The sequence below is a fragment of the Danio rerio genome, chromosome 10 (genome assembly GCF_049306965.1).
Source record: "Danio rerio strain Tuebingen ecotype United States chromosome 10, GRCz12tu, whole genome shotgun sequence".
NCBI classification, from domain to species: domain Eukaryota; kingdom Metazoa; phylum Chordata; class Actinopteri; order Cypriniformes; family Danionidae; genus Danio; species Danio rerio.
This window is the reverse complement of record NC_133185.1, coordinates 8,596,526-8,615,811: the sequence shown is the minus strand read 5'-3', so window position 1 is coordinate 8,615,811 and position 19,286 is coordinate 8,596,526. Positions and strand designations below refer to the sequence as shown.

At 35.4% G+C, this 19,286-nt stretch overlaps 3 protein-coding genes across 7 annotated transcripts; all 3 read left to right on the top strand.

Moving 5' to 3' along the window:
* Positions 1 to 2,356: 2,356 nt before the first annotated feature.
* On the top strand, positions 2,357 to 3,732 carry si:ch211-251f6.6. Of its 2 annotated transcripts, none has more exons than NM_001282005.1 (6): positions 2,357 to 2,404; positions 2,511 to 2,596; positions 2,687 to 2,914; positions 2,999 to 3,210; positions 3,298 to 3,419; positions 3,516 to 3,732. In NM_001282005.1, the coding sequence occupies exons 2-6, from the start codon at positions 2,539 to 2,541 to the stop codon at positions 3,658 to 3,660; spliced, it is 765 nt and encodes a 254-aa protein (NP_001268934.1). In that variant the 5' UTR covers positions 2,357 to 2,404; positions 2,511 to 2,538; the 3' UTR covers positions 3,661 to 3,732. The 2 variants fall into 2 exon arrangements, with proteins under 2 accessions (NP_001268934.1, XP_005155514.1); XM_005155457.5 differs by having other exon boundaries at positions 2,360 to 2,404; positions 2,506 to 2,596; positions 3,516 to 3,725.
* Positions 3,733 to 9,560: 5,828 nt separating this feature from the next.
* Positions 9,561 to 10,937, top strand: si:ch211-251f6.7. Of its 3 annotated transcripts, none has more exons than NM_198824.3 (6): positions 9,561 to 9,621; positions 9,710 to 9,795; positions 9,885 to 10,112; positions 10,215 to 10,426; positions 10,506 to 10,633; positions 10,724 to 10,937. In NM_198824.3, exons 2-6 carry the CDS (start codon positions 9,723 to 9,725, stop codon positions 10,866 to 10,868), a joined length of 786 nt encoding a protein of 261 aa, NP_942119.3. In that variant the 5' UTR covers positions 9,561 to 9,621; positions 9,710 to 9,722; the 3' UTR covers positions 10,869 to 10,937. The 3 variants fall into 3 exon arrangements, with proteins under 3 accessions (NP_942119.3, XP_073769710.1, XP_073769711.1); XM_073913609.1 differs by having other exon boundaries at positions 9,705 to 9,795; positions 10,724 to 10,930; XM_073913610.1 differs by having other exon boundaries at positions 9,561 to 9,641; positions 9,720 to 9,795; positions 10,724 to 10,930.
* A 5,231-nt stretch (positions 10,938 to 16,168) lies between these two features.
* Positions 16,169 to 17,569, top strand: zgc:136254. Of its 2 annotated transcripts, none has more exons than NM_001040339.2 (6): positions 16,169 to 16,229; positions 16,318 to 16,402; positions 16,490 to 16,717; positions 16,808 to 17,019; positions 17,129 to 17,256; positions 17,350 to 17,569. In NM_001040339.2, exons 2-6 carry the CDS (start codon positions 16,330 to 16,332, stop codon positions 17,492 to 17,494), a joined length of 786 nt encoding a protein of 261 aa, NP_001035429.1. In that variant the 5' UTR covers positions 16,169 to 16,229; positions 16,318 to 16,329; the 3' UTR covers positions 17,495 to 17,569. The 2 variants fall into 2 exon arrangements, with proteins under 2 accessions (NP_001035429.1, XP_021334876.2); XM_021479201.2 differs by having other exon boundaries at positions 16,313 to 16,402; positions 17,350 to 17,568.
* Positions 17,570 to 19,286: the final 1,717 nt, after the last annotated feature.

Genomic DNA, 19,286 nt, shown 5'->3' with positions numbered 1-19,286 from the left:
GACCAGTGCTTCTTGTTTATTCAGTTCGTATTTTATTCATATCAAACAAACTATTGCACCGAGTGCAATAGTTAGCACTAACAGTTACAACCAAACTATAACCTCGTGTTGGATTTAGTGACCGGAATAACACACGCGGCTTTCTGACGCTACCTGCCGTGTGTAAGTTTCCGGGAAATGCTGAGTTTTTTTTTTTCTCTCATTCGCCGTGCGGTATCAAACATTGCATGAAAAATACACGCTTAGAGCAGCGCCTCGGATCAAATATCACGTTTGTCGGGAGGGACATTAATGAATTCCCTGAATGAAAGAGCCAAACTGCAGTTAAAGTCCACCATTTAATAATTTGGCAAATAATTCGACTACAGATGTCCATGTAAACACAGTCACATTGTCCGCTGTGGTTGTGTGTTTTGACTCTGAAATTCAGTGCGCCCAAATAGACACTCCCATACCAAGCCTCTTTTCTTCCTCCGACACTCCCCCTAAACAGAGCTGGACACGCCCACTTTTCTGACTTTTTCCAAAGTAGAGGTGTGAAAACACCCTGCTGCCGAGGGGGTTTCATGGCCCTTTAAGCTTTTACAGTGTGTATTTTGGTCCTAAAATTTATTATTCTGAAGTTACTGGAGTCTGGCCTAAATAATAAGTGTAGTGGCAATTTTCTTTAAGGAGACTCTCTCAGTGGTCAAGAAGACAAAGTCTTACCCAAAGTGTCTTTTAAAGTTTTATTCTTTGCAAAGAAGGTCACACGATCATACATCAACAACAGTTGCTGCAGTGAGCCACCGAAAACAGAGTGTGCTCTCCCTTTTATTTGGTTTCTCCCCTGTACTGCTTATGAGGTCACTAGAGACATGCATCATGGATTATAGTTATCGTTTCCCTGTATAGGATTCTTACTTATTTACTGCTTGAGTTTTGGTTTCCAATCAGGCCATATCATGTTTACGTTAGGTGTCTTAACCTTTCTGACCCATGCCCCTTACAAAATAGACAGACAAACAACTTCACACACTTCTTCTTCTTCTGTGTCATTTCATATCAGTTACACAATTTCACAGAAGTATAAAATGAAAAACAAAAACAGAGCAGTCACGCACAGTAAAGTTAAGCAATATAGAAAATGCATATAAATCTGAAAGATGAATGTAAATGAATTTCCAATGCAAAAGTCTTAAAACTCTATGGCCCGCTTTCACAGATGGGGCTTGCGTTTAAACACTAGATGAAAAAGTCTGAGCTGTTTCACCATAAACCGAAAGATACTTTCGGAAAGATAATTATTATGGGTGCCTTTGTTTTGTCTCAAGCTTTAAACTTATAGATCAATTATCTTATCTAGGGTGCGTCCCAATCAGTACCTTTGTTCAGTAGTCAGTGCACGGATCAGTTCACTTGTTATTTTAAGTGCTGTCTTAATCACAAGTTTTTTCCAGTGCGCTGAAACTTTCGCGCTCTGAAAAGTCCCACAATGCAGGGGAAAAATAATGCTGCATTAATATATATGCACTATGAGCCCTTTATTTGTTTTTGTGCAGTCTACAAAAAAAAAAAAATAAATAAATAAAATAAAAAGCATTCAAAAACCTTCAGTCCCCCATCCCACCCCCAAGGATGAGAATTAAAAAAAAAAAACTTTAACACCTACAAGAATTGTTAAAGCAACTGAGTAAATATACATTAAAAAAATACATAACACACGCACACATTAGTAAAAAGAGCAGAGATCTTTCTTAAACAACAAAAAAAAAAAAAACATAAATTAGCGAAGGGGTGGGTTGTATTCCTGACAAAATTAATTAGAAGATCCCAATTTTTATTAAAAAATTCCGTGGAACCTCTTAACGTAAAGGTAAGCACTATGAGCCCTTAACGGAATCTTGCGTGATCCGAATCATCAATTGTACTGAAAAACAAGAGACATTTATCTAGAAAGAATCAGAAACGAACAGAGCTAGATTAGTAAAAATTGAGCAATCCTTTGTAATTGTTTAATGGTTGTATTGGTGCTGGTATATGAAACAATCAAATTATTAAGCCATGCTTTTATTAGTTAAATTAATATATGAAAATGATTAGTTCTTCTGTTGTTTAGAAACTCCAGTTTTGAACATGTACATCGAAGACGTTCTCATGTCACACTGTGTGTCCCAATGTATAGTGAAGCAAGCTCATCATCACCTTACCAGCACCCGAATTCACCAATAGTATCTGAGTGCAGACTTGCATATGCAAGTTGAGACACACTGTCTCAGACACAATGCACTCAAATGAGCTAGTGACATCACTGTGAGGGGTTGGGTTAGGGGCGGGTTTAAGTGTGCGCATTTAAAGCATTGCATTCTCCAATTCGTGCAACTACTGGTGAACCACTTGCTGAATCCTGCTCAAACAAGACAAGGTTCTCTTTATTTAATTGCTGTAATTGTGTTGTTGATTCTTTACCAATTTAACTTTACTTTGACTTTTAAATGTAATTCATGTATTTGATTTTTGGTTAAGAACAGGTCCAAACAAAAACTGTATTGTGGAGCAATGAAGGTTTATCAAGGTGTTTTGCTGCTCTTGAGTTGCCAGATCCTTTACACTCTGGGTAAATGCTGTTCTTTTTTTTAAATATATTTTCTTTTATTGTCTTCTTAAATATTGTAAAGGCTCTATCTATTTTGTGTGGGTTTTGCAGCTTTAGACTGTACTATAATGAATGGTAACCTGAAGCAGATTGACGCTGGGTCTGGTTCAGTGGTTGGAGTGAACGATCTAAATCAAGCGTTTGTGCTGCAAGATGATGTCTTCAATCCGGTCAGCAGATCTCTAAAGCACTTCAGTGTTGGTCCTGCTGGTCAGCTGGGAGTTAACAAAAACAACTACATCTTCAAATTGATGAGTGGCAGATTTGTTGAGTTTCCAGGTATAAATTTTTTTTTCCAATGATCAAAAATATATCTGTTAAAAAAATCGACTTTTAATATTTTAGCCAACCCTTTTTTTTAAGGTCTTCTCAAGCAGGTGGATGCTGGAGGTGATCAGATCATTGCAGGTGTCAATATGAATGACGACATCTTTTGTTTAAACATGGACGCTAGCAACCAATGGCCATCCAGCACCACTCCTTGGGTTACCATTAATGGAAAGCTGAAGTATTACAGCTGTGGCCCTTACAGCTGCTGGGGTGTGAACTCTGATGACTATATCTTTATGATGAAGGTAATGTCACCATGTTAAATGCAGTGAATAAAGTATCATTTTGCAAAGACAAACAACACCTTTTTGGGGGGGGTTGGGTTCTTACAGGGTGTGTCCAGTAATGCCTGTTCTGGGACGTTTGTAAATATTCCTGGCCTTCTCTCCATGATTGAAGTGGGAACAGATGGCAGTGTCTTTGGTGTCAACTATGAAGCAAAACTATACCAAAGGTCAGCTGAACAGTTCAAACACATCATAACATGACATTTTGTCAAGCATGATTTTCTTCCTGTTGATGAAACCCATTCTTTGTTTGTCTGCTGCAGAGTTGGTGTGAGTCGGTCTAACCCTGCTGGCACAGACTGGATCTCAATGATTGCCTGTCCCAATGGTCACAAACACGTTTCCTTTGACCTGGGAGTGCTGTGGGTTGTCTGTGTTGATGGCTCCATCCGTAAATGTACTCTATAATCTGAATCTCTTCATAATGGAAATCCTAAAAAATCATTTAACAGACAAATAAAAGTTTAATCTTGCACTGTTTCGGTCCTGTTCTATCTGTTGTCTCAAACATTACTAAAGTGTATTATTGGTGTCACATTTGTGTAGTGAATGAATCTGTCACCTCTGGTGGCCGTATATTAGATTCTTTTACAGGTATTAGTAAGGATTTTAAACAAGATGAAATGTACTTCCACTCCGCAAGAAACTCTCAGTTTTGAAGATCAGTTTCAGTTAAATCAGGTCTCAAGTGCTTTTAATGGTTCAAATTATAAATTCTACAGAATATAATTCATCTATCGTCTTATGAAACCAACAATATTTAATATGACTGTAGCTGCACTAGTCAAAATAAATGATAGCCATGCTTTATACTGATGCCTTTGCTGTTTGTTTCTCTATTCTCAGACAAACACGCGCATATATATATATATATATATATATATATATATATATATATATATATATATATATATATATATATATATACACACACATGCATTTATAAATGTGTATATATATAATTTTAAGCTTTCGAATATTATAAGAAAATATTTTCTGATTTTTATATTCCAAAAAAATATTTATTTACTTTTCGATGCAAACAAAATCTTAATAGCTCAATATGACTTATTAAGTTATATATTATTGTAACATTGTGGGGACAGAACCAAATATTTCAAAACTATCTAAAAATACAATATTAGTATTAACTGCACAATTACTGTAACTTTGGAGTGGTGTACTACATACACCATTTTTCAACAAATTCTCCCTCTGTATATGAACCAATTGTGTAACATGGCTACCTTAAACTATTACTTAACATTATTTTCGAGTATTGATGTAGGTTACGTAGATAAACATCTGGCATAAGGTTGTATTTAGCCATTTTATGAACTACATCCTCATCACAAGTAGAGCAAATAAACACTGGGATTTTTTTAATTGCACTATCAGAGGTTAATGTGTTAAGTTATTTTTTTTGACCAATAGTTGCAGTTATTTTTTCATGGTATAACTTTATTGATCCATATTTATGTGTTTTTTCATAAATGTCTGAACCAGATTTTAATGTTGTTTATTGGTTTTGTTGTTTTACTTGGGTCTTATAACCTTAACATTTTTGGTCTTATAACCTTAACATTTTTGGTCTCATAACCTTAACATGTATTAGTCTGAGGTTACCTGAAGTAAGTGGAGTCTGGCCTAAATTAAAAGCATTTCAAACCACAACTTAAAAAGAAGAGGGTTTTGCTTTATGTCCTTGTTTACAGTCTTTAAACTCCATCTGCTTTCACAAACGCTGAACTATATCACTGCCTTTATTTTGTCTCAAGCCTGGAACTTGGGTATGTAAAAAAATATCTGTTAAATTTATGGAAAAACACTGATTACATACATTTCTACTGTTTCCAAGCACTGTGCCGGTCCCACACACCAGTTATTAAACTAAAATACAATAGTAATTTATGGTAAAAAGGTTTTCAACCATACTAAAGTGTATTAGTGTATTTTTTACAACATTTTTTAAAGAAAACCACTGCACTTCGTAATATAGTGTTTGACGGAGACCAGCTGGTGAGTGCAATCCCAAATCATCTCTCACATAATCTCCTCCTAGAGCCGTGGTTCTCAAACTTTTTTCATCAAGTACCACCATAATGAGCAGTATTGAAATACAGTAGCGTAGTAGGCCCAGTAAAGCAGCCACAACTCTGCACAGTTAAAAAACATGGCAGATTACCTCAGAAATATAGGCTATATGTCATATATGGCATATTATATACATCATTTTTGATAAATTTTGAAATATGTGTAGAATGTACATGACATATTTCATTCCTCCGTGTACCACTACTGGTACACGTACCACAGTTTGAGAACCACTGTCCTAGAGCAACTGCCTCCCATGCAGGAATCGCTGGTTTGATCCCCGTTTGGAACGGGACTAGTTGTCAGATGTAAATACTTTTGAATAGTTTGGATTTTACTAGTCATCAGTGGTGTAATGTAACATACCTTATGAGTAAAAACTACATTAATTGAGTAATTTGTTTATATTACTGTTGTTGTATTACAACATTTGACAATATTGCAACACAGTGCTTTCCTACACTTTCACCAGAAGAGGTCCTCATCAAGCTCTGATTTAGAAAGCTTCGAGTAACGAACCTTTTTCCGATACAATTGAGTCGAGCTCTTCACTGGTTTAGAAAGCTTCATTTCACCATCACTGCCAGCAACTGTGGTTGCCAGACTTTTTCCGTAAAAAATACAATTTGTAGAACTGTTAAAATTCATGGACAAAAACGTATTTTATGAACTGATACAATGTTCAGTTCACAAAAAATTAGCTCAGTGCATAAAAACATAAGGTCATTAAATGCATTAATGGGTTCATGTGTATTTACATTTAGCAAACAGATTCTCACTGCATTAGTAACTACACAGTTACCTTAAACAAAAGAAGATGCAGCACAACATCAAATATTATTAGTTTGTCTTGGACTTGCACACAGACGCTACTATCCTCCACGATAGGGACACAAAAAATGTTTTACAGTATTATTTTGCTGTTTTATTTATTGATTTCACTGTAAAATACTGGCAGTATTGGTTGCCAGTAATCTACTGTTTTCAACATTTTACATTTATAAATTCAGTTTACAGACCATTTCTGTTAAACATTCATTCCACAGTCTTTATTTTTAATCGAACATATTTAACCCCTCAAATTCCAGAGCAAAATCCTCACTAATGTCCTCACTACAGAGGGCTGAACACTCAGACAGTGATGAAGTTAATGAGATAATTAAGTGTCTAATTAAAGGAGGATTGAGAATTCTTGATGAACAACTGTTAACAAGCAGAATCACTGAAGGAAAGAAAAACACAAATTACAGCCAAAAAACAAAAAACAAATATGAAATCAACTCAAAATAAAACTCTAAATAAAATTATAATTAATAAAAATAAAACTAATTATGCAATAAAACTTTTATCTCTCAAGATCTCATTAAACTCCACAAACATCAGGAGATACTTATTACTGACCTTTGACTTTATTTCTGTCACGTGAACAAAAGCTCTTAATGAAATTTCTGTTGTTCATTTGAAGTCACCATGATGGAGGACAGAGTCTGCTTTAGTCAGGATCTTCAACTTTGTTCTGACATTAGATTATAATTTGGTTGTTATAATTAAATGTGTTAATCACACTATATGTATAGCATTAAAAGCCAAAAGAAAAGATTAATAGTAAGTCTGATAAGATTAACTATGATACTGAAACCACCCTCACCAGCTTGTGCAGATATGAATACCATATGTAAATAAATCCACTTGACCTACAGCAGTCATTGACTTTATACTTCTAAATACACTGTTCACAATGAAATGTTTGATCTATGGCAGAACTTAAAAACACACAGACATCAACTATTAGTCTTTGAATCTCAAGAATGGTGACAAAAAATAATAAAAATCATATAAAAATCAACCCAGAACATCACAAAGCACTCTACTGAAATATTACCTGCCAAAAACAACATACAATAAGGGAAAAGAGATTGTAAAAACTTTAAGCTGCATATTACATTCATGCTGCAATTCATGCTGTTTAATTGCATGCAAATTAAGCAGCTTTTTTTTAAGCAACCCTGGTTGAGGTTCATATCCTGATTCTTGATGTCTGCGTGTCATTAAGTACAGCTGGAGATCTCAAGGTTTTGTGCATGAAACTAATACATTTTATTTACTTAATAATTCCTTGATAATTGTTTGTTGGGAAGCTGTAACATATTCCAAACAGTAACAAATAAAAGCTATTTTCTATGGCTTAACTTATAAAATACTAGAAATTATATCTGTAACAATGAATAAATGATGAGTTTTAGAAACACAGTTATATCAGCCAGAGACACATTAAGCTAGAGGAGTAACGATTCAAGAGCCCAACTAAAGCAACCTTTGATCTCTAGGTCAACGATGAGGTCAAATGAAATATTTTCTATAAAATTATAAATCTCTGTTAATTATCAAATATTCCTGCAGATATGACAGAAATTAAGTCAAACTGTAGTCAGTGAAGCTGCTAATGCTGTTATTTAATGGAGGTGTTTAATCCTGTTTTAATTCAGCTGGTTCGGTGTAAGGGGGTGTCTGTTGCTCTATTATTCAGTGATTGTGCTTGTTAACAGCAGCTGTTCATCAGTGTCTGAATTCCCTTAATAGTGGTCATTCACTCTGTCTAGTGGACTAAACTAATTAACTCATTTATGGACTAGTAAATGAGGGTGTACAGTGAGATTTCAGACACTCTGATTAGTTTCTCAAAAACAAATGTTAGATCTGTTACAGCTATTTTCTGTATTTTGTACAGAAATGAGCTGTAAATCATTTAACAGGTTTTCACTATAGATTTTACAGACTTTTACTGTTAAAATCACGGACATTTTTAACAGTGTAGGCTGTTTATACCCTCAAATAGTGCATTTTAACCATTTTTAACCATGTGGATCATTTTATATCTGCTTATATTCTTCCCGATGCTGATGCCAAGCTTGCTATGAATGAACTTCATGCAGCCATCAGCAAACAACAGACTGCTCACCCACAGACTGCTTTTATTGTTGTGGGGGATTTTAATCACTCAAACCTAAAAGCAGTGCTTCCCAAATTCCATCCAAACATGTTCTGCTACACAAGGGAAAACAAAACTTTAGACCACGTTTACACAAATATGGCTGAAGTCTATGCTGTGACCCCCCCCCCCCCCTTTTTTTTCTGTTCTGGAATACATCAACACCACCATAGACAGTGTTACAATCCAGAAGCAAATCACCCGCTTGTTAAATGTGACGTCAAGCAAAGCAGCTTCTGGGTCCAAGCGCTCTGTTCAACTGTATGGGGAGACTCATGAAATGGCAATCATAAACATTTACAAAGCAATTTAATACTTTCGAAAATCAAATTCGCAATACATATTTCTATGCCTAATATCCGATGGCCAGAAAGTGATTCATTTTTTTATAAATTGTTAAAATTTTGGTATTTGTTATGCAGCAAGCCCAGAGATTGCTATGTATACTATAACTTCAAATAAAATTTAACTTTAATGTGTGATAGGAATAAAAAGTGTCATAAATCTACCTGCGAAATTGCATGACTTGACTGTGAGACCAATTGAGGATCAAAACATGACCTCTCTGGACAGAAATTTAAAATATGGACCAATCGCTAGCTTTTTTTTTTTAAATGTCTAATTATCTTGTTTAATTCCCCCACTTTTCGCAGCACTGTATGACAGAATTTCGCAACACAAATTCTAGTGTGACCGCAGCTTAAGTCTATTAAACTGTGCAGGGCTGAGGCACTCCAGGAAGTGAGTTTGGACACCTCTGGCATATTTTATAAATACAACATTATTTAATTACAGTTACACACATGACAAAAATTAACAGTCTTTGTTTCATTGCTAATAGACAGCTCGCTACTGTTAAATAACTATCACAGGGTCTGACCAATAGTTGAAAATCTAATCTGTGTTAGTGATGCACAAACAAAACAGCATCCGTTCCAGTGTACTGAGTGCTTGAATTAACTCACTCCTTCAACTGGTCTATTTTAGTTGACTAACGTAGTAGGGCAGAGTGAATGAAAAAAGGGTGCCGTTTTGTATACAACACTATAGTTCAGCTAGTGTCCATCGTTTTCATCCTGATTGTTCATTGGCTGATTGATGGCTTCACCTGTGCTTAATCTTGTTGACTGATGTTGCGCAGTTTCATGGTTGGTTGACAGTTTGCTTTTACGCCTGATTGGCTGGATGTTTAAATAAAAAACAGACAGCTGCGATGTTTTTCTTCAGTGCGGCTGTTGATGTTATCACTTTGACTGTAGAATCCTGCTCAAACAAGACAAGACAAGGTTATGTTCAAATAATTACTGTCATTGTGTTGCTGAGGCTGTCTTTACTTTGAATTGACTTATGTACTTGATTTTTGGTTAAGAACAGGTCCAAACAGAACATGTATTGTGGAGCTATGAAGGTTTATCAAGGTGTTTTGCTGCTCTTGAGTTGCCAGATCCTTTACACTCTGGGTAAATGCTGTTCTTTTTTTAAAAATATTTTCTTTTATTGTCTTCTTAAATATTGTAAAGGCTCTATATCTATTTTGTGGTTTTTGCAGCTTTAGACTGTACCATAATGAATGGTAACCTGAAGCAGATTGACGCTGGGTCTGGTTCAGTGGTTGGAGTGAACGATCTAAATCAAGCGTTTGTGCTGCAAGATGATGTCTTCAGTCCGGTCAGCAAATCTCTAAAGCACTTCAGTGTTGGTCCTGCTGGTCAACTGGGAGTGAATGGAACCTACTACATCTTCAAATTGATGAGTGGCAGATTTGTTCAGTTTCCAGGTATATTAAAAATTCCCAATGATTCAAAATATATCTTTTGTTAAAGTGATTTTTAATATATTAGCTAACTTCATTTATTATTTTTTTTTTTTTTTATTGAAGGTCTTCTCAAGCAGGTGGATGCTGGAGGTGATCAGATCATTGCAGGTGTCAATATGAATGACGACATCTTTTGTTTAAACATGGATGCTAACAACCAATGGCCATCCAGCACCACTCCTTGGGTTACCCTTAATGGAAAGCTGAAGTATTACAGCTGTGGCCCTTACAGCTGCTGGGGTGTGAACTCTGCTGACCGTATCTTTATCATGAAGGTAATGTCACCGTGTTAAATTAAGTATCATTTTGCAAAGGCAAACTAAATTTTTATTTATTTTTTTTCTCTCCTTACAGGGTGTGTCCAGTAATGCCTGTTCTGGGGATGGGACTTTTGTAAATATTCCTGGTCTTCTCTCCATGATTGAAGTGGGAACAGATGGCAGTGTCTTTGGTGTCAACTACGAAGCAAAACTGTTCCAAAGGTCAGCTGAACCGTTTAAACATCTTAACATATTTGTCAAGCATGATTTTCTACCTGTTGATGAAACCCATTCTTTGTTTGTCTGCTGCAGAGTTGGTGTGAGTCGGTCTAACCCTGCTGGCACAGACTGGATCTCAATAATTGCCTGTCCCAATGGTCACAAACACGTTTCCTTTGACCTGGGTGTGCTGTGGGTTGTCTGTGTTGATGGCTCCATCCGTAAATGTACTCTATAATCTGAATCCCTTCATAATGGAAATCCTAAAATCATTAACAGACAAATAAAAGTTTAATCTTGCGCTGTTTTCGGTCCTGTTCTATCTGTTGTCTCAAACATTACTAAAGTGTATTATTGGTGTCACATTTGTGTAGTGAATAATTCTGTCACTTCTGGTGGCCGTATATTAGATTCTTTTACAGGTATTAGTAAGGATTTTAAACAAGATGAAATGTACTTCCACTCCGCAAGAAACTCTGTTTTGAACATCAGTTTCAGTTAAATCAGGTCTTGAAGTGCTTTTTAATGGTTCAAATTATAAATTCTACAGAATATAATTCATCTATAGTCTTATGAAACCAACAATATTTAATATGACTGTAGCTGCACTAGTCAAAATAAATGATAGCCATGCTTTATACTGATGCCTTTGCTGTTTTGTTTCTCTATTCTCAGACACAAACACGCGCATATATATATTATATATACACAGATGCACTTATAAATATATAATTTTAAGCTTTCAAATATTATAAGAAAATATCTTCTGTATTTTATATTCCAAAAAATTATTATTTACTTTTCGATGCAAACAAAATCTTAATAGCTCAATATGACTTAAGTTATATATTGTTGTAACATTGTGGGGACAGAACCAAATATTTCAAAACTATCTAAAAATACAATATTAGTATTAACTGCACAATTACTGTAACTTTGGAGTGGTGTAATACATACACCATTTTTCAACATAAATTCTCCCTCTGTATATGAACCAATTGTGTAACATGGCTACCTTAAACTATTACTTAACATTGTTTTCGAGTATTGATGTAGGTTACGTAGATAAACATCTGGCATAAGGTTGTATTTAGCCATTTTATGAACTACATCCTCATCACAAGTTGAGCAAATAAACACTGGGATTTTTTTAATTGCACTATCAGAGGTTAATGTGTTAAGTCATTTTTTGACCAATAGTTGTAGTTATTTTTTCATGGTATAACTTTATTGATCCATATTTATGTGTTTTTTCATAAATGTCTGAATTTTAATTTTGTTTATTGGTTTCGTTGTTTTACTTTGGTCTTATAACCTTAACACTTTTGGTCTCATAACCTTAACATGTATTAGTCTGAGGTTACCTGAAGTAAGTGGAGTCTGGCCTAAATTAAAAGCATTTCAAACTACAGCTTAAAAAGAAGAGGGTTTTGCTTTATGTCCTTGTTTACAGTCTTTAAACTCCATCTGCTTTCTCAAACGCTGAACTGTATCACTGCCTTTATTTTGTCTCAAGCCTGGAACTTGGGTATGTAAAAAAAAAAAAAATGTTAAATTTACGGGAAAAACAACGATTACATACATTTCTACTGTTTCCAAGCACTGCGCCGGTCCCACACACCAGTTATTAAACTAAAATACAATAGTAATTTATGGTAAAAAGGTTTTCAACCATACTAAAGTGTATTATTAGTGTATTTTTTACAACATTTTTTAAAGAAAACCACTGCACTTCGTAATATAGTGTTTGACGGAGACCAGCTGGTGAGTGCAATCCCAAATCATCTCTCACGTACTCTCCTCCTAGAGCAATCCCCTCCCATGCAGGAATCGCTGGTTTGATCCCCGTTTGGAACGGGACTAGTTGTCAAATGTAAATACTTTTGAATAGTTTGGATTTTACTAGTCATCAGTGGTGTAATGTAACATACCTTATGAGTAAAAACTACATTAATTAAGTAATTTGTTTATATTACTGTTGTTGTATTACAACATTTGACAATATTGCAACACAGTGCTTTCCTACACTTTCACCAGAAGAGGTCCTCATCAAGCTCTGATTTAGAAAGCTTCGAGTAACGACATTTTTCCGATGCAATTGAGTCGAGCTCTTTACTGGTTTAGAAAGCTTCATTTCACCATCACTGCCAGCAGCTGTGGTTGCCAGACTTTTTCCGTAAAAAGTACAATTTATAGAACTGTTAAAATTTATGGAAAATAACCGTATTTTATAACCTGATACAATGTTCAGTTCACAAAAAAATTAGCTCAGTGCATAAAAACATAACGTCATTAAATGCATTAATGGGTTCATGTGTATTTACATTTAGCAAACAGATTTTCACTGCATTAGTAACTACACAGTTACCTTTAAACAAAAGAAGACGCAGCACAACATCAAATATTATTAGTTTGTCTTGGACTTGCACACAGATGCTACTATCCTCCACGATGGTGAGACAACATTTTTTTTACAGTATTTTGCTGTTTTTTTTTTTATTTTATGGGGAAAATATAGGCAGTTGTGGTTGCCAGTAATCTACTGTTTTCATCATTTTACATTTATAAATTCAGTTTACAGACTATTTCTGTTAAACATACATTCCACAGTCTTTATTTTTAATCGAACATATTTAACCCCTCAAATTCCAGAGCAAAATCCTCACTAATGTCCTCACTACAGAGGGCTGAACACTCAGACAGTGATGAAGTTAATGAGATAATTAAGTGTCTAATTAAAGGAGGATTGAGAATTCTTGATGAACAACTGTTAACAAGCAGAATCACTGAAGGAAAGAAAAACACAAATTACAGCCAAAAAACAAAAAACAAATATGAAATCAACTCAAAATAAAACTCTAAATAAAATTATAATTAATAAAAATAAAACTAATTACACAATAAAACTTTTATCTCTCAAGATCTCAGCAGAGATCATTAAACTCCACAAACATCAGGGGATACTTATTACTGACCTTTGACTTTATTTCTGTCACGTGAACAAAAGCTCTTAATGAAATTTCTGTTGTTCATTTGAAGTCACCATGATGGAGGACAGGGTCTGCTTTAGTCAGGATCTTCAACTTTGTTCTGACATTAGATTATAATTTGGTTGCTATAATTAAATGTGTTAATCACGCTATATGTATAACATGAAAAGCCAAAAGAAAAATTCAACAGTAAATCTGATAAGATTAACTATGATACTGAAACCACCCTCACCTGCTTGTGCAGATATGAATACCATATGTAAATGACACCACTTGGCCTACAGCAGTCATTGACTTTATACTTCTAAATACACTGTTCACAATGAAATGTTTGATCTATGGCAGAACTTAAAAACACACAGACAACAACTATTAGTCTTTGAATCTCAAGAATGGTGACAAAAAAATAATAAAAATCATATAAAAATCAACCCAGAAAAAAACAAAGCACTCTACTGAAATATTACCTGCCAAAAACAACATACAATAAGGGAAAAGAAAGAGATTGTAAAAACTTTAAGCTGCATATTACATTCATGCTGCAATTCATGCTTTTTAACTGCATGTAAATTAAGCAGCTTTTTTTGGCAACCCTGGTTGAGGTTCATATCCTGATTCTTGATGTCTTGGTGTCATTAAGTACAGCTGGAGATCTCAAGGTTTTGTGCATGAAACTAATACATTTTATTTACGTATTAATTCCTTGATAATTGTTTGCTGGGAAGCTGTAGCATATTCCAAACAGTATCAAATAAAAGCTATTTTCTATGGCTTAACTTCTAAAATACTAGAAATTATATCTGTAACAATGAATAAATGATGAGTTTTAGAAACACAGTTATATCAGCCAGAGACACATTAAGCTAGAGGAGTAACGATTGAAGAGCCCAACTAAAGCAACCTTTGATCTCCAGGTCAACGATGAGGTCAAATGAAATATATTCTATAAAATTATAAACCTCTGTTAATTATCAAATATTCCTGCAGATATGACAGAAATTAAGTCAAACTGTAGTCAGTGAAGCTGCTAATGCTGTTATTTAATGGAGGTGTTTAATCCTCTGTTTTAATTCAGCTGGTTCGGTGTAAGGGGGTGTCTGTTGCTCTATTATTCAGTGATTGTGCTTGTTAACAGCAGCTGTTCATCAGTGTCTGAATTCCCTTATTTGTGGTCATTCACTCTGTCTAGTGGACTAAACTAATTGACTAATTTATGGACTAGTAAATGAGGGTGTACAGTGAGATTTCAGACACTCTGATTAGTTTCTCAAAAACAAATGTTAGATCTGTTACAGCTATTTTCTGTATTTTGTACAGAAATGAGCCGTAAATCATTTAACAGGTTTTCACTGTAGATTTTACATTACTGTTAAAATCACAGACATTTTTAACAGTGTAGGCTGTATCCTAAGTTACCCTTATACCCTCAAATAGTGAATTTTAACCATTTTTAACCATGTGGATCATTTTATCTGCCACGGGAGTTCACCTCCACCATTATAACTGCTGCTTATATTCTTCCCGATGCTGATGCCAAGCTTGCTATGAATGAACTTCATGCAGCCATCAGCAAATAACAGACTGCTCACCCACAGACTGCTTTTATTGTTGCTGGGGATTTTAATCACTCAAACTTAAAAGCAGTGCTTCCCAAATTCCATCCAAACATGTTCTGCCACACAAGGGAAAACAAAACTTTTTCCAGAAAGTGATTCATTTTTTTATAAATTGTTAAAATTTTGGTATTTGTTATGCAGCAAGCCCAGAGATTGCTGTGTATACTATAACTTCAAATAAAATTTAACTTTAATGTGTGATAGGAAAAAAAAGTGTCATAAATTTGCCTGCGAAATTGCATCACTTGACTGTGAGACCAATTGAGGATCAAAACATGACCTCTCTGGACAAAAATTTAAAATATGGACCAATCGCTAGCTTTTTTTAAAATGTCTAATTATCTTGTTTAATTCCACCACTTTTCGCAGCACTGTATGACAGAATTTCGCAACACAAATTCTAGTGTGACTGCAGCTTAAGTCTATTAAACTGTGCAGGACTGAGGCACTCCAGGAAGTGAGTTTGGACACCTCTGGCATATTTTATAAATACAATATTATTTAATTACAGTAACACACATGACAAAAATTAACAGTCTTTGTTTCATTGCTAATAGACAGCTCGCTACTGTTAAATAACTATCACAGGGTCTGACCAATAGTTGAAAATCTAATCTGTGTTAGTGATGCACAAACAAAACAGCATCCGTTCCAGTGTACTGAGTGCTTGAATTAACTCACTCCTTCAACTGGTCTATTTTAGTTGACTAACGTAGTAGGGCAGAGTGAATGAAAAAAGGGTGCCGTTTTGTATACAACACTATAGTTCAGCTAATGTTCATCCTGATTGTTCATTGGCTGATTGATGGCTTCACCTGTGCTTAATCTTGTTGACTGATGTTGCGCAGTTTCATGGTTGGTTGACAGTTTGCTTTTACGCCTGATTGGCTGGATGTTTAAATAAAAAACAGACAGCTGCGATGTGTTTCTTCAGTGCTGCTGTTGATGTTATCACTTTGACTGTTGAATCCTGCTCAAACAAGACAAGACAAGGTTATGTTCAAATAATTACTGTCATTGTGTTTCTGAGGCTGTCTTTACTTTGAATTGACTTATGTACTTGATTTTTGGTTAAGAACAGGTCCAAACAAAAATGTATTGTGGAGCAATGAAGGTTTATCAAAGTGTTCTGCTGTTCTTGAGTTGCCAAATCCTTTACACTCGGGGTAAATGCCTTTTTTTAGTTTGTTTTATTTTTATAATGGTCTTAAATATTGTAAAGGCTCTATATCTATTTTGTGTGGGTTTTGCAGCTTTAGACTGTACTATAATGAGTGGTAACCTGAAGCAGATTGACGCTGGGTCTGGTTCAGTGGTTGGAGTGAACGATCTAAATCAAGCGTTTGTGCTGCAAGATGATGTCTTCAATCCGGTCAGCAGATCTCTAAAGCACTTCAGTGTTGGTCCTGCTGGTCAGCTGGGAGTGAATGGAACCTACTACATCTTCAAATTGATAAGTGGCAGATTTGTTCAGTTTCCAGGTATATTAAAAATTCCCAATAATTAAAATGTATCTCTGGTAAAGTGAATTTTTTTTTTTTTAATATTAGCTTTTTTTTATATATATAAAGGTCTTTTGAAGCAGGTGGATGCTGGAGGTGATCAGATTATTGCAGGCGTCAATATGAATGATGACATCTTTTGTTTGAACATGGATGCTAACAACCAATGGCCATCCAGCACCACTCCTTGGGTTACCCTTAATGGAAAGCTGAAGTATTACAGCTGTGGCCCTTACAGCTGCTGGGGTGTGAACTCTGCTGACCGTATCTTTATCATGAAGGTAATGTCACAGTGTTAAATGGTATCATTTTGCAAAGACAAACAAAACTTATGTTTTTTTTTTTTTTTTTTTTTTTTTTCTTCCTCCCCCCCCCCCCCTCTCCTTACAGGGTGTGTCCAGTAATGCCTGTTCTGGGGATGGGACTTTTGTAAATATTCCTGGACTTCTGTCCATGATTGAAGTGGGAACAGATGGCAGTGTCTTTGGTGTCAACTATGAAGCAAAACTATTCCAAAGGTCAGCTGAACAGTTCAAACACATCATAACATGACATTTTTGTCAAGGATTATTTTCTACCTGTTGATGAAACCCATTCTTTGTCTGCTGCAGAGTTGGTGTGAGTCGGTCTAACCCTGCTGGCACAGACTGGATCTCAATGATTGCCTGTCCCATTGGTCACAAACACGTTTCCTTTGACCTGGGAGTGCTGTGGGTTGTCTGTGTTGATGGCTCCATCCGTAAATGTACTCTATAATCTTAATCACTAGAAACCACTAAAAAAAAAAACCCTAAAGAAATCATTAACAGACAAATAAAAGCTTAATCTTACACTCTTCGGTTCTGTGGTTTCCAACATTACTAAAGTGTATTATCTGTCACATTTTTTTGTGTATTTTCTTCAGATCTCTTGACCTTGTATAGTGAATGAATTTGTCACTTCTGGTGGTCATATCCCTTTTTTTCTTTTAGTGCTATTAGTAAGGATTTAAACCAGACAAAATGAACACCGTCTTCCACTCAGCAAGAAATTTATTTATCTATTTTTTTTTTTTTTTTTTTTGACCAAGGCTACATAGACTTTACTGTTTAGAAGATCAGCTTAAGTTAAATCTGGTTTTCATCGTTAATGCAAGTAAACTTATCTAGGGCAGCACAGTGGTGCAGTGATTACCTCACAGAAAGAAGGTCACTGGTTTGAGTCTCTGCTGGGTCAGTTGGCATTTCTGTGTGAAGTCTACATGTTCTCCTTGTGTTTGCGTGGGTTTCCTTTGGTGCTTCAGTTTCCCTTATAAGTCCAAATCTGGTATGCTAAATTGTCTGTAGTGTGAATGAGTGTATGGGTGTTTTTCAGTGATGGGTTGCAGCTGGAAAGACATTTGCTGTGTAAAACGTATGCCAAATAAATTGGTGGTTCATTCCACTGTGGCGACCCCAGATTAATAAATGCCAAAAAGAAAATGAATGAATAAAGCTTGGCAGGCAGACACCCACCTCTCCGATGTGCAGAAAGGGAAGATGGGGGTGCTAAATGGGAAATTAAAAAATGTAAGATTCCTTAGAAATTTAAAGGAGAAGATGCACACAGTAAGCACTTCTGGTATACATATTTCAAGTAAAACACATGATGAGTATTTATATAAATAAAGATAAGAATACTTTCCCTACCTGTTACACCTGCAGAAGTTAGTTCCAAGCCTGCTTTATTAGAACACTTCCCTGTAGGTTTCAAACAAATCTGAAGGGTTTCAATTCATTTGATCCAATGTTTAGTTAGGGTAAAAGCTAAACTGTTTGGGCTTGCTTTTGCCAAACAGTCTAGTTTAAATTTTTATTAAACAAAAATGCTATATGAGTAATAGTAGGCAATTTATTATTATTATAGAAATTATTATTGATAATTTCTTGAAGTTCTTGTGAAATCAAAATTGACTCTGCAGGTTAAAAGCTGCAGTCCGTAAACTTTGCCTATTGACAGCGCTATTGCAGGGGTCAGACTAGAGCAGGGGTCACCAATCCTGGTCCTGGAGGGCTGGTGTCCCTGCAGGGTTTAGCTCCATCTTGCCTCAACACACCTGCCTGGATGTTTCAAGTATACCCAGTAAGACCTTGATTAGCTTGTTCAGGTGTGTTTAAATAGGGTTGGGACTAAAATCTGCAGGACACCGGCCCTCCAGGAACAAGTTTGGTGACCACTGGACTAGAGGGAACAGCTCTGTTAGGTATACCTATATTTATAAATATATCTAATAGACATTTGACGGTGCGTTGTAAACAGGATATCACCCTTTAAAGGGTACTTTAAAGTGAAAAAATCATGGCCACCGTATTGCAGTGTTATTCCAAACCGAAGTGCTCAAAACTGAAGACTCTAAAGGGCCCTTTGGAATGAAGGATATAACAAAATTATAATTATGCAACTTTTAGTTTAGCTAGTAGTTTAGACAATTTAGGCCATGATTTTTTTTTGAGCAAGGAAGTTGTTTGGTGTCACATTGTAGGCTACTCAATTTGGGAGGGCTCATCCTCATGCTCTAGTCCACAGGTGA